This window comes from Taudactylus pleione, unplaced genomic scaffold, assembly GCF_031769625.1.
Source record: "Taudactylus pleione unplaced genomic scaffold, aTauple2 ptg000239l, whole genome shotgun sequence".
In the NCBI taxonomy this organism is placed as follows: domain Eukaryota; kingdom Metazoa; phylum Chordata; class Amphibia; order Anura; family Myobatrachidae; genus Taudactylus; species Taudactylus pleione.
Window position 1 is genome coordinate 507,287 of NW_028284641.1, and position 15,478 is coordinate 522,764.

The following is a 15,478-nucleotide window of genomic DNA, read 5'->3' on the forward strand; positions in this document are numbered from 1 at the left end:
TTCAGATGGTTGAGTAGAATCGTAGACTGGGAATATAGTGTATGGTGGCTCCTGAAGTTCCTTTCCAGGCTTCTGTTCCTCCCACAGGCAAAACAAGACCCATTCAGCTCCAGAAGAGGCGAAAGCATTGGGATTTTATTCAAGTCTCTTCTCTGTCCGAAAACCAGACAATCTCTTCAGCCAATTATGAACCTAAATTCTCCAAAACACCTAGTTTAGGGGGGACAGATACAAGATGCAGCAGATTGGGTTCATGGACCCCATAGACATCAAGCATGTATTCTGGCATGGTCCTATCCTGGAAGACAAACAGTGCTTTCTCAGCTTCACAGTTTGGTCTTGCCACTTACAGTTTCCAGATCTACCTTTTGGGTTGGAGACAGCTCTGTGGATATGCACGAAGATCGTTTTAGTTTTGGCGGATTCTCTTGACTTCTTAACCTTTTTTCATTAAGGCCGGATTGCCGTCGTTCCATCAGACTGATGAACAAGAACTTAGTTTCCCATAGGTAGCTTATCAGGTATCAAAGTTCCAGTTGAGTGCCTACAGTACCTAGAGGACTTTTATTTTCGGATCCAGACAGGTTAATGTTTTTTATTGGCCAGAAAGCAAGATAATCTCATCTCAGGGAATAGCAAAGTCTCTACTCGCTCTCAGACAGATTTTATGCAAGGTGGTGCAATTTGCGCAGTTCCTCTCGAGGTGTTCCAGATCAAACCCATTTTGAAATGGAAAGACTCACCTTTACTTGGGAAGCTACTTACCCATCTGGTCCAAGGGCGCGCCGTTCGCTCCTCTCATGATTGAAGCTCAACAGCTTTATCAAAGACTTCCCCATAGCAGACTTTACAGTTGTGAGAATGAACTCTTTGCGGGCTGTCAGTCTTCATTGTTGACTTCAAGGATTTTGGACTTAAAGGAATCAAAGTTCGGGCAGATTTTCTCCGGCGCCATATTCCCTGCTCCCTGGAAATTGTCTGTGGGCATCTTTTTGAACCACAGGGTGGTCGGCATCTGTTCAAGGAAGAGAGATCCAATGTTGACCTCAGTCGCAGTGCTATCTCTGGTTCTAAAGAAGGTAAAAAGAGAAATGGCTCTGGGGATTCTAGTGGTGAAGTAGATCGTGGTACATGGACATTTTACAGCTGGTAATGAGCGCATCTCCCAAGGCCTTACTTCCCTTAAGATAAGACTTATAATAGAGTGTGGAAGATACATACCTCCTGTGTGAGTAAAGAACCTCTTCATTCCAGTCAGCCTGTCTCTGCTGTCTTTGCAGGAGGGTCTGAGCAGGTGCTTGGAGACTCTCAGTAATAGATGTTCAGATCTCTGCTCTCTCTCAGGAGAAGCTGGCACACAGGTGTACAGAAATTCTTACATGTGCAGACTCCATACAGTCCTGCGATTACCCATGGGATTTCATACTGGTTTTAACAACTTTACAACAGTCTCTTCTTAGGAACCCAGTGGAGCTCAGCTCTCTTAGAGACCACTTCCCTAGTGTCTCTCTCTGCTCGGAGAGTCTCGCAGTCGGGGCTTTGGAGACTTGCACTCTAGCACACTGTAGCAATATCAACAAAAATACTTGAATTCTATATAATAACAATAGAAATTCAGAGGTATTAGTTAAATACATTTGCAAATATATGAATAAGCGCTAGGCCAGCGTCAAGGCTCCTCTATACTGACGTCCCTAATATTATGGGGTTCACGTCCGATTCGCAGGGAACCCCAAAAGAATCAAGCCATAACCATCCGCAGCGCATCACATAAATTTTCTGTAGCTCAGCGTAAACCCCGCCCTTTACAAGCACCTGTGCGAAGTCATTAAGCTGTTGTGAGCGACCACCATACTTTTTGTTTGAGGCTTTGGAAACCTCTGTCAATAGAACTTCTAAATTTCACCAGATTGTGTTTTTGTTTTTTTCTTTCATTGTTCAATATTTTTTTTATTGAGTTTATAAAAAGAACTGAATAAAGAACAATAGGGGTAATGAAAGAGGTGCACTTAAATTCCACATAATATGTAATAAGTCCAATAATGTGTGACCGTTATCAGTCTGAGCAACACTAATTTACAAAGGTCTGTATTGTAATCCATCAACCAAATAAAAGCTAATGCGTAACCTGTCAGACCTGTTATTACTCCTAGGATATAACCAAACAGGTGATGAAACAGACAGCTGATCCTCTGCGATGCCGGGAAGAGAGCATGTTCTGCCTTTAGGAAGACTATTGCTTGCTGGACAGGCTTACATTGGAGCAGGGAAACGTGCTCCTGACCATCTGAGGGCACGTTATACCAGCCCAGTGAGTGCCTGCTGGGCGGTGTGGCAGGGAGCCTAGGCTGCCACCTAGTCCTTGTTCCATACGCTCACTACATTTTGCAGATTGCAATTTGCAGCTAAAGATGCTGATTTTGGATGGGTATTGTAACGTCAGAACGTACCCACCCTTAGGGGCAGCTTTGGGACATCCCCAAGATTCCAGTATCTCCTCTCAGTATGAAAATCATTTCCTGATTACATTGGGAACATTGGGGCCCCCACACTGCACACTCCAGATTATAATTTAAAAGTGAAAGTTCTTCGAGAATGATCTTTCTCCCCCTCTTGTTTTGCTCTGTCCTGTCCTGTGGGGCTTGGGTAGGAAAATAATTGATCTGCCCTAGGGGGGTAGGGATATAGGCTTGGGCCTCAGATGCTGTGTAGAAATTCTTAGAGTGCCTGATCTGGCTAAGCCGCAATACCCCATGTTCCAGTGTCCTGCAATAGCCGCAATACCCCAGGGTTCCAGTGTCCTGCAATAGCCGCAATACCCCAGGGTTCCAGTGTCCTGCAATAGCCGCAATACCCCAGGGTTCCAGTGTCCTGCAATAGCCGCAATACCCCAGGGTTCCAGAGTCCTGCAATAGCCGCAATACCCCAGGGTTCCAGTGTCCTGCAATAGCCGCAATACCCCAGGTTTCCAGTGTCCTGCAATAGCCGCAATACCCCAGGTTTCCAGTGTCCTGCAATAGCCCCTATACCCCAGGGTTCCAGTGTCCTGCAATAGCCCTAATACCCCAGGTTTCCAGTGTCCTGCAATAGCCGCAATACCCCAGGTTTCCAGTGTCCTGCAATAGCCGCAATACACCAGGTTTCCAGTGTCCTGCAATAGCCGCAATACCCCAGGTTTCCAGTGTCCTGCAATAGCCGCAATACCCCAGGGTTCCAGTGTCCTGCAATAGCCGCAATACCCCAGGGTTCCAGTGTCCTGCAATAGCCGCAATACCCCAGGTTTCCAGTGTCCTGCAATAGCCGCAATACCCCAGGTTTCCAGTGTCCTGCAATAGCCGCAATACCCCAGGTTTCCAGTGTCCTGCAATAGCCGCAATACCCCAGGTTTCCAGTGTCCTGCAATAGCCGCAATACCCTAGGTTTCCAGTGTCCTGCAATAGCTGCAATACCCCAGGTTTCTACTTCAGGGTCCATAGGGGGTCCACAGGGTTGACCTTGGGGTATAGGTTGGGAACCAAATCCGGGCACCACGCAGTTAAAGCTTTTAGCTCCCAGGATGCACTTGGGTCCACTCTCCCTATAACCCCACCCCCAAGCCAGAGGCACCTCAGTTTAAGTTGGTGCCCGGCCGGAATCGGGTCACCGTTTAGTGCAGTGGGGAGCTGATTAGCAGCCCCTAAGCTTTATTTTTTCTAAAGGACAGAGTTTTTTATTTTTCCTTTGGATTCTTCAGAGCGGCAGCGTCAGACTGTCCATAGGACGTCTAAGCTGCCGCTCCGTCACCCCGCTGGCGCTGAGACGCCAGTACAGATCTGGGGATCTCAGCGGGACCCCAGAGTCTGTACTAGCCGGACTCTGCCGGTGCCCAGGACTGCTGCCGGATCCACGGGGAACAGGTAAGGCGCGGGTCACCGCTTGCGGTGATCCGCGCATTTGAAATGCAGTCCTGTGCCTCCGGTCTCTGGGGACAGACCGGAGGCGCCGGCAGTGGCGGCGGGCCCCCCATACCCCGTGTGTCCACTAGACCACCAGGGACTTAGTGTTCGGTGCAGGGAGCCGGCGTCCCGGGGGTTAATAGCCGGCCAGGGGAGACAGCCTTCCCTGTTACAGAGGCTCCTCCCCTCAGCTCAGCGCGCCTTTCAGTATCTATAGTCTGGCGTCGCTGAGCTGCTTCCTCCGCGGGCCACGCTTCTTCTGAGGTCTCCAGCGGCCATTTCTCTGTGGTGCAGCAGAAATCTCTGGAGATGGCGTTTGATCCAGTCCCCCTGCGTACCTCACCATCAGGTCAGTGTACACAGCGCTGTAGCCTTCCCAGACACTGAATCTGGGTAAGTTGCATGCAGTGTAATAGTGCAGTATATTATATGACATGTTTATGTATATATGTGTATATCTGCATTGTATGTGACTTATGCTAGTGCTGACTGTACTTTATTCTTTCACCTGTCAGTGTATATCTATCCCTTTTCTTTATCTGCCCTAATACAGCTGTACTTGGGGTGGTTCTGAGACCTCACATTTATATACTTGTTAATATTTGTGAGGTTTGTCACATACTGTTGCGTGCTGCACGTTGCCATATTTTGAGTGGAACTGTGTATTGCATACGCTGAAAATGGGTCCCTGCAGCTAATTTTTAGTATCAGTCAGGACCAGTATAGCGCTGCTTGATCGCAATGCTTGGTCAGATATGTCTGACCAGGAGATAGAGCGTTATACTGCACCCATTTTTACTATCCTGCAAGCCATGTGCTGCAGGTGTTAGTGCGGAGGATTTAACTCTTAAAGGGTTCTGTATGTGGCGTCATCGGGTGCCGGCCCCTTTCACGACCCCCTTGGGCGGTTTGTTTTCTCGGGATCCTCTTAATTGCGGATCGCCGGGCGGGCCCCATTGTTGTACCTCACTTGGGGTTACTTCACCATACTGCCCTTTTCATCTCAGGGTATCTCGCAGTTTCTTGCACTCTTCCCCTGTGACACAGACTACCGCTCCCTACAGGGGTTTTTCGAGTATATCAATTCCCCCTGGTGCCACAATAGTCTGTCATGCCCCTTGCAGGGATTACCACAACAGCCACCCTGGGTGGATGTCGTTTTTCTATGAAACGCAAATTGGCGTGGTTGACGCCCTGTGGTTACTTCCCACTTGGCTCTACCGTGAACTGGGTACTGTTTTGGGCTCTTTCCCTCTTACACGGGGGGAAGCCTATCTCAAGTATTATTATCCCTGCTTTAGGGCTGGTAGCAGGTCCATTCTGGTTAGAGTGAATGTTGACCTGCACCTGTATCATACACCCTCAGTATTACGTGCCTTCTGGGTCCCTGTTGCTGACTAGCGGGTGGATCGCATGGCGGGACTCTGGCTGTTGCCAGATATGAGGTATTACAACAGTGTTTGGCCTCCTGTCCCAAATTCCCTGAGGGTCATCACGAGCCCCTCCTGGGGTGGATAGGCGTGTTATTCGTCGGATTACAGACGTTACTACGTATCCCATTCCTGCGTGGTCGGATACTTCTGATCCGTAGGTGGTAACTCTGCCTGAAATCAGTATACTCGCTTTCAGGGGTTGTTACCCCATCCTACCATGGCTATAGCATGGTTGGTTAATACTATTGCATACTGAGCTGATGCATTTGTAATGTTTTTTCCCCTCCAACACGTCTGGGGTTCAAATGTATTTGGTCGCTCATGTAATATATGCAGTTGTCATAGGTGGACATGCCTATATTGGATACCAGCTCCTAACTTTCAGAGTTCCGGCTGCGACGGTATCCTCCGTAATACCCTATGGCTGCGCTCTGGGAATGCAGAGGTGCAGATACCATCTATAGGGTAGATCTTGTTGGGTCCTGACCTTGACAGTGGCAGTACAAATTTCCCGCCGTCAGCTATGCTCACTATAGGGCCTCAGACTATTAAGTCTTTTTGTCCTCTGGGTCAGCCTAAAGGTCTGTTTCTTCATAGACTGTCGGCCTTTACAAGGGCCGACATATCCAGTTTCGAGCAGGCCTGGACTGCCAGCCGATCCTGCTTCTGAACCTACGGATATATCGTCAGCCTGACGAGACAGGCCTACCACTGGGAGATGGCGATTTTCTCAGTTTGCCCGGTACTAGTGTCTAGTTGCCACGGCTACGTGGGTAGGAGGGTACGCACTCTCTTTGCTCAGGCGGCCTATTTCCATGTGATGGTACGCAGGCCCTTATTCGGAACAGGGCCTTACAAATCCAGAAAGCTATACAGTTGTTGCGGTAAGCGGAGCTAATTGGGCCATCCCCACTTTCTCAGCGAGGGACTGGTTGTTCTGCTTTCTTTCTGGTGCGGTGGCTGAATGGTCCTCTTTGGCCTATTCTCTGTCTCAATTCCCTGAACCAGTTCCTAAAGCTACCTGGGCTCAGGAGGCAATCCCTATGCTCCATCATACTATGTTTGGAACCTGGGGACTTTATGGTATCACTGGATATACAGGACGCGTGCCTACGGGTACTTACAGAGACCTTACCTCAGCATGGACTGAGGTTTGCTGTATCACAGCACGTACGATTTTTCGGGCTCTGCCTGTTGGGACTGCTCTCAGCCCCACAGGGGTTTACAAGCGTTTTGGATTTTCTGACAGTTCTTCTGTTCAGTATATCCCAATGCTCCTGTACCTGGATGGCCTCCTGCTCTTAGCAGGATCACCGGGGTACTTTACAGCCGGGTCAGGTTGACTGTGGCTTCTTCAGGGTGCAGACGTTTAATCAATGGGGAAAAAGTCCTCCCTGCATCCCTCTCTGGGTATTCTTCACCTAGGAGCCCTGCTGGATTCTCAGAATCTGAGAATTCTTCTGGCGTAAGACGGCATCTCCACTCTTCCATTAGGAGTACATGGATGTCTGCGCAGTCGACATATGTCTTTACACTCTGGGATGCATGGTCCACTATTCAGTGTCTGCCTTTGGAAGGGTGGAATGGGCTTAGTTCCATTCCAGGCCTTTCCATAATTGGCTTATCTCCAGATGGAACAAGTTTTTTCTGTCTGATCACTGTTCAAACGATGATGCTCTCCCCGGAGGCAAGTCGGTCCCTTTTCGGGTGACTATGGCCATCTCGTCCAGGGTATTCTTTGCTAAGGACAGTGTCTGGTTCGCATCCATTTCAGTGCAGTTGGATGTCTGTCGATTCCACCCTGTCAATTAACTTGTTGGAACTTTAGCCTTTCTTGGGCCTTCACTCTGGCATAGCCCTTGTTTACCGGTGAACCTGAAAAAGTTCAGTCCGACAGGGTCAGAACAGTGGCTTCCTTTTTAGCAATACTGTTTGTTGGGTGGCATTGTCAGGTATGTCATACATTCGGACATTGTCTGAGGGTCTCCTCCCGACCATCTCGACAGTGTTCATTTCAGGTGCTCTCCATTGGAAAGCGGGAGTCCTCAGCCGTCACGACGTGCATCCAGGGGACTAGTCTCTTCCCCAAGAGAGGTTTCATCTCCTGGTGAGCAGGGGGGGGGTTCCTCCTGAGGTGACCCTCATGGCCTTCTGACTCTATCACACTATGGTGTTACAGTCCAACTCTGGGGATTCTGAAGCAACCTTCAGTGACTCTTTGTCGGTGAAGTGGTTCTTCCAATTTGCGTACCTGTGTTCTCCGGTCTCCATTCTTCCTCGAGGGAAGTGTTTCAATCGAGACGGAGATGCTTTCCTGCTGGTGGCTCCTGATTGCCCCAGATGTCAGGGGTACTTGGTTTTTCGGAGTCTCTCCATCGATACTCCATTCCTGATGCTTCACTGCCCAGACCTGTTGTCTCAGGGTCCTGGGGTTTGCCTTGGACCTGGGTAGTTTGTCTTTGACTGCGTTCCTACAGTGGTCTTACGGCTTCCCTGGCTTTGTCATCGTTGGAATGATTAGAGCACATGGATCAGCTTTTGCTGGGACCTACCACAAACTGTGGCAGCCATAATTCTTATGGTATTATACCTGTCGATATGATCCTCTGGTGTCCAGGATTTCCAGATATTCTGGCATTCCTTCCGGCTGGCTTGGGTTTCACCCTCGGCCTGGCCTTCCTGACAGTGCGGATCTCTACACTGTCAGTATGATTAAGATATGGAATTGCTCCGCTCTGGTGTCCAGTTCATCCTTTGGAGTGTTTTCTGGATTATGCCTCCATTTGTCCTCCCTAGGGACTCCTTGGGAGTTAGTAGTGGTTCTTCGTTAACTCCGGGGAAAGTTAATGGAACCGCTGGTTGTGATAGCCATTACATGGTCTATTGCTTTGGCTTTCTCTCTTTCTCTCAGGGAGTTTATATCACCCAGGTGAGTGTCGGAATTGGGAGCATTCTCATGTGGCTCCCTCTTCTGGAGGGCATCTTGTCAGGGTGTGAGTTGCTCTCACCCTGTGTTTCTTCTTAGTGATTTTTAGGTTCCATATTATTCTGGAACTTATGGTGAGGCCATTCAGTCCCCAGTCCTCTCGGCTGGTGTGGCCTCATTGACTGTGGTCCGGCCTCTGTGGATTTATGTGATCCGTTCAGGTTCCTGACGGAAATCGGACTCCTTATTGGTGGTCTGAAATTTCTGGTTTTAACAGGAAAGGATGGCCGGCCTATGGCCAAATGTTTGCTGGACGGCCTCGTATGTCTTCTTCAGGGGCCTACCCATGGGTAGGCCTTTCTGTTGTTGATGCTTGTTTTTTCTCGGGCCATGTAACCCTCGTGGGTGGCTCGCTGTGGCGCCTTGGCTGTTTTGCCTTGCTAGATGGCCACGTGGTCTTCTGTCCACACCTTTTTAAGGTTCTAGGCATTGGTTTCCTTTGCCTCTCCGGATGCTTCCTTTTTGGCGGCGGATTCTCCTCTCAGCACAGGAGCGTCCCCTCCCTTGGTTGAACTGCTTTGGGACATCCCCAAGGTCAAACCTGTGGACCCCCTATGGACCCTGAAGTAGAAAACAAGAGATATGGTAAGAACTTACCTTTGTTATCTCTGTTTCTACGAAGTCCATAGGGTCCACAGGGCGCCCGCCCTGACGCACCTGGCTTCAAATGGGCTGTGTGGCTGGTCACCGGTTTTCCGTCTCCCATTTCTGTGAGTATGGTTATCGAGTGTTCCAGTTTTCTCTCTCTTTTTCTCTCCTCCTCCGGCCTTTGGCTACTTACAAACTGAGGTGCCTCTGGCTTGGGGGTGGGGTTATAGGGAGAGTGGACCCAAGTGCATCCTGGGAGCTAAAAGCTTTAACTGCATGGTGCCCGGATTTGGTTCCCAACCTATACCCCAAGGTCAACCCTGTGGACCCTATGGACTTCGTAGAAACAGATAAGTTCTTACCATATCTCTTGTTTTCCAGTGTCCTGCAATAGATTCAGAGATAAGTTTTCATCTTCTGGTCCTTCGGCCCATTCTGCCACAGATAAACCTGCCTCTCTCTATTTTATCCGTTCCCCTGTCATTGTTGCCTGTCCTGTTTATTGCAGCAGCTGCTGATCCGGCTCGTCGCTGGTCACTAATTGGAGAGATCCGTTTATCACAGATTAACGCACCCACAACTTTTCACAGTCATTTCTGTTCTTTCACATTGCAGCCTTTGAATGTCTATATATTCACCGATATAATGTAATCCATGCTTTGTAGCAGGAGAAGGAGGACAGCAGCAGATCCCCTGTCAGCCTGGGCAGCTTTCGTCCATACTTCCGGGAGATGGATATTGAGGTGTTCACGGTTCTTCATAGTGGTCTCCTTACCCGCTCTGTTCTAGACTCTAACATGTGTACAAAGGTACAAAGGAGTTTTCCTACTGCCGTGTGTGTGTGTGTGTGTGTGTGTGTGTGTATATATATATGTGTGTGTGTATATATATATATATATATATATATATTATTTTGGACAGTTAGTTATGGTAGACTTATCTTTGTTAACTCTTTCTTCGAAGTCAATAGGGTCCAAAGGGCACCTGGCTTGTATGGGTTTCTTCTCCTGGTACTGGTTTCCTTCTCTGTGTGAGAGTGATTCCTCAGTGTACCAGTCTCCTTCTCTCCTGTCCTGCTCCTGCCCTGACACACCTGGCTTGTATGGGTTTCTTCTCTTGGTCACTGGTTCCCTTCTCTGTGTGAGAGTGACTCCTCAGTGTACCAGTCTCCTTCTCTCCTGTCCTGCTCCTGCCCTGACACACCTGGCTTGTATGGGTTTCTTCTCTTGGTCACTAGTTTCCTTCTCTGTGTGAGAGTGATTCCTCAGTGTACCAGTCTCCTTCTCTCCTGTCCTGCTCCTGCCCTGACACACCTGGCTTGTATGTGTTTCTTCTCTTGGTCACTAGTTTCCTTCTCTGTGTGAGAGTGATTCCTCAGTGTACCAGTCTCCTTCTCTCCTGTCCTGCTCCTGCCCTGACACACCTGGCTTGTATGGGTTTCTTCTCTTGGTCACCGGTTCCCTTCTCTGTGTGAGAGTGACTCCTCAGTGTACCAGTCTCCTTCTCTCCTGTCCTGCTCCTGCCCTGACACACCTGGCTTGTATGGGTTTCTTCTCTTGGTCACTAGTTTCCTTCTCTGTGTGAGAGTGATTCCTCAGTGTACCAGTCTCCTTCTCTCCTGTCCTGCTCCTGCCCTGACACACCTGGCTTGTATGGGTTTCTTCTCTTGGTCACGGGTTTCCTTCTCTGTGTGAGAGTAATTCCTCAGTGTACCAGTCTCCTTCTCTCCTGTCCTGCTCCTGCCCTGACACACCTGGCTTGTATGGGTTTCTTCTCTTGGTCACCGGTTTCCTTCTCTGTGTGAGAGTGATTCCTCAGTGTACCAGTCTCCTTCTCTCCTGTCCTGCTCCTGCCTTGGGCTTGTTAACAAAACTTAATTGCCTTCAGGCTGTGGGTGGGGTATAGGGGGAAGGACCGGAGCATCCTGGGACAGAAAAGTTTTAACTGTTGGTGTCTAGTCTTCCTAACCACCACCTATACCCCATTGTCTCCCCTGTGGAGCCCTATGGACCCTGAAGAAGAAATATATATTATACAGAACTACTGTACACGGAAATCTGATAGTAGTGTGACTCTGTAAGGGACCAATAATGACATGGCCAATATTTACAATGTAATTCGGTGATCAGACCAGTGTGTGAGAGCGATCATCTGCATACGATTAGATTGGTACAGACCAGTGTGTGAGAGCGATCATCTGCATACGGTTAGATTGGTACAGAGGACAGACCAGTGTGTGAGAGTGATCATCTGCATACGGTTAGATTACAGACCTGTGTGTGAGAGCGATCATCTGCATACGGTTAGAGTGTTACAGAGGGCAGACCAGTATGTGAGAGCGATCATCTGCATATGGTTAGATTGGAATACAGAGCCTTCATTAGGACTTTGGCAGTTTAAACTGTCCCCTGTTTAGGCCCGCACCCCTCTTCTATATCCCCACCCTTTGTATTAGAGTGTGTACAGGGTCAGGTGCTTTACTGCCAGGCAGCTGTTTTACATCTTTGTTGTATTATAAATCTGACACCATGGCCGCTTACATTTGCCAATCTGATGGTAACGGGAAGCCAACTAGAATGAGCTGAGGAGGCGCTGACCCTTCCATGTGCCGCTCCCTATGTGGGATGGTCCTCGGGTGGGTAGGTGGGTGGGAGGTTAGCGACAAGCGTCAGTATATTTGGTGAGGGGTATAGGGAGCCAGTGGAGTAAATTGTTCGGGGGGCACAGCAGAAGTAGGGGGGCGATGAGACAGAAAAATGAGATGTGCAGCAGAGTTGATGATAGACGGGAGAGAGACGAGGCACGAGGTGGTAATGCCAGAGAGGTACGAGGCAGGAGGTGGGAATGCTGGAGAGAGACGAGGCAGGAGGTGGGAAGGCCGGAGAGGGACGAGGCACGAGGTGGGAATGCCGGAGAGGGACGAGGTGGGAATGCCAGAGAGGTTCGAGGCACGAGGTGGGAATGCCGGAGAGGAGTAGATTAGATTAGTTAAGGTGAAAGATGAGAATAAGCGTTTTAGGCGTTTCCTGGGTGGGAAAGGGACGGATCCTGGGAGTATTATAGAGGTGGAAACAACACATTTGGGATGGAAAAGGTTTTTATTACGTCCAATATAAGAATCGGTTCATCCTATTTAGTGCCTTTAAGCTATGGACTTTGGGCCTGATTCAGAGCCGGACGCAATTAGCGCTCGCTCGTCCAGAAAATGGTGGATATTCAAATGAACCGTTCGCTGTTTGCGGTCTGTTCACGCCTCTAGGTCTGAACGAGCGAACAAAACTTGCGGTCGTTTTTTGGGAAACAACACCCCCTGGCCGCTCGCATCCTACGTCATGTCCGCTATTTATTAGATTAATCGAGTACATCGACTAGGGTATGAACTGCTCGCTATTCTTGTGGTCGGTTTTTGCTACCACAATTTTGCGAGCAGTTCTGGCTATAAAAAGACCCAGTGACGTGGTCAATGACGCTGCTGGATTAATTATGCACACCCATAAAACGCCCGTTTTGACCTTTAAGCACGCCTGCGTTCTGATCTCCACTCCCCGTTTTCAAGCATCTTCCCCTGTTACCACCCACATACGCCTCATTCTGTCACTCAAATTATCAGGCATTCGCTATTTTGCGAGCACATGAATTTCGACCGCACTGACTGGTTCGCGCATGCGTATAACGATCCGTACGCATGCGCAGTTGGCCAAACATCGCTCGGAGCGAACGAGCTGCCTCTTATGAGTGGCTCTGAATCAGGCCCTTTGTTCCTTTGTATTTGACATTTTTGTCCATCAAAGAAATATTGATAAAGAGATGTAAAGTGGCCAATATGTGACCCCTGTGGCTGCAGGTGAGTGATGTGGTGCAGCTGGGCCCCGCAGAGCTGGTTTTCCTCCTGGATGATTTATCTCACAAAATGGAGCACGTTCTGACAGATACGAAGAGAGCCCCGTTATTAAAGGTAACCTTCATATATAAAGCTGGACGTGTTTGTATGTCTGTCGCCTGGCTGTATGTGTATATATTTCCCTTTTATGCCTCCATCTTACTGTTCGTGCCTGATCAGCGCAGTCATTCCTGTTCGGGGCATCAGTGACATTTTTTACTTGTTCAAAATATGATTCAAAATTGCCTAATGCACAGCCGGGTGTGGACACTGCCCTATATGCTCACATGTTGTGCCACCGATCTGGTAGATCCCCTGGATAAAATCCTTGGCCCAGTCTATTGCAAAACTCAGACAACCTGCCGCAGGGTCCTCCAGCTTCTGTCTTCTCCACTGAGGCCTCCGGAGATGATTTTGCTCTTAGTCAGTGGCCTTCAGACTCATAGTGACTAAATGTGATGAGCCAACTTGGGCTCAATCTCTGGCAAAGTCAACGTAGGGCCTTATTAAGGTTCCTTCCTCTTTACACAGGACCCTAGAGTCTGCCTCTTCAGCTAGGCCCGGAAGTGTCAGGGTACTGATGAGGGTTAGTCCTGGGAGAATCTGATTCCGAGTGCTCCTCTCTGGAGGATGGAGGGTGGCTGAGGTTTCGGGCATTGAGATTTCCTCAGAAATAGGTTAGATGATGAGGTTCGGACTGTCTAAAAGGTGTCTGCATGCCGTACCCTCGATCACAGAGCTTGGGAGGTGAATTCGGAGCCTTAAGACTCAAGTGCCTGATTTTATGGACAAGGTCTTCTTTGGTCGGGAACGGAATAAGAGGATTAGTTGGGTAATGGGGACATTCTCATAAATATTGACTCATCCCAGAAAATGGCTGCCTGCATGGTGAGTAGGGGACAGGTGACTTAAAGCAAATGTAAAAGTTATCCTGTGTTATTCTAGTAATCTCCATGTTATTTTTCTGTAGGGGAAGGGATCGAGAAACACCGAGTTCTCACATCTGCGCCAGAGGACTCCACAAGGAGTGGCGCAAGCCGTCATTCAACTTCTAAACCCGCTGTGCAACCATGTGGAAAATATGCACAACTTTTTCCAGGTGACGTATAGACTTCTCACAGCCCTGATATAGGGACGTATAGACTTCTCACAGCCCTGACATAGGGACGTATAGACTGCTCTCAGCCCTGACAAAGGGACGTATAGACTCCTCACAGCCCTGACACAGGGATGTATAGACTTCTCACAGCCCTGACATAGGGACGTATAGACTTCTCACAGCCCTGACATAGGGACGTATAGACTTCTCACAGCCCTGACATAGGGTCCTATGGACTTCTCACAGCCCTGACATAGGGACGTATAGACTGCTCACAGCCCTGACAAAGGGACGTATAGACTTCTCACAGCCCTGACACAGGGATGTATAGACTTCTCACAGCCCTGACATAGGGACGTATAGACTTCTCACAGCCCTGACATAGGGACGTATAGACTTCTCACAGCCCTGACATAGGGACGTATAGACTTCTTGCAGCCCTGACATAGGGACGTATAGACTTCTCACAGCCCTGACATAGGGACGTATAGACTTCTCGCAGCCCTGGGGGACGTATAGACTTCTCACAGCCCCGACATAGGGACGTATAGACTTCTCACAGCCCCGACATAGGGACGTGTAGACTTCTCGCAGCCCCGACATAGGGACGTATAGACTTCTCGCAGCCCTGACATAGGGACGTATAGACTTCTCGCAGCCCTGACATAGGGACGTATACACTTCTCACAGCCCTGACATAGGGACGTATAGACTTCTCACAGCCCTGACATAGGGACGTATAGACTTATATATATACAGTATAAGAACATCAGATGTCTCAGCTATCCCCATTCTGATTCCTGACATTTATTTTGGACTTCCTGGTTGTTAAAGAACAAAGGAACAAAACCAAAAAATCTAATGAAGTCTAGCATTATTGCAAAGAATCCCATCTCACATCCAATAGGGAGTGTGGTTTCAAAAGTTTTGAAACCACACTCCCTATTGAATGTGAGATGGGATTCTTAGCAATAATGCAATAAGTCATTTGATTGACTGTGGTAATCACGTGACTGGATAACAGATTGTGATTGGCTTGTGGATACGAATATAGTTTGAGATGGTAAGGGCAGTCAGCTTGCCTTGATAAAGCTGACTAACAACGAAACGCGCGTCGGCACGCCGCTGTGTGTACCTCGTGGCTAATCCTTATAATGTTGTAATATTAACTTAAATTAATAATAAGATTACACTGTGAAAATTTGTCCCGTTATAGGACACAACAAAAGACTCTGGTGTTACTTAATCTCTTTACTCTGCAACAATGTATCTGTAGTGTTTTGAAACACACACTCTGCAGCCACAATAGTAACATTGGGGAAACTAGATTTATGTGATATACTGTGATATATATATGAAAAGCAGATCTATATTACATTTGTAATAAAAACGCTGGGGATGGCTCCATGTATTTTAAGGTGGATCTATGTGATGTTTTATATACACAGTTAATATCAGAATAATAATGTTATTTTTCCAGGTGTACAGACACTGAATAGCACTAAAATTCCAGTAACCCCATAGTCAGTAGTGTTATCCATATGTAGCTCTTGTGAG

General features: G+C 48.4%; 1 protein-coding gene across 3 annotated transcripts in view; it reads left to right on the plus strand.

The window, feature by feature from the left end:
• Nucleotides 1-15,478, plus strand: part of FANCD2 (FA complementation group D2) — a 251,017-nt gene that overhangs the window by 135,595 nt on the left and 99,944 nt on the right. The window contains exons 29-31 of one of the 3 annotated variants that reach the window (XM_088479530.1): nt 9,608-9,751; nt 12,787-12,897; nt 13,793-13,921. In XM_088479530.1, the coding sequence (XP_088335656.1) occupies nt 9,608-9,751; nt 12,787-12,897; nt 13,793-13,921 (384 nt within the window). The remainder of the gene's footprint in view (nt 1-9,607; nt 9,752-12,786; nt 12,898-13,792; nt 13,922-15,478) is intronic. The other 2 variants (XM_088479531.1, XM_088479532.1) reach the window with 2 other exon arrangements.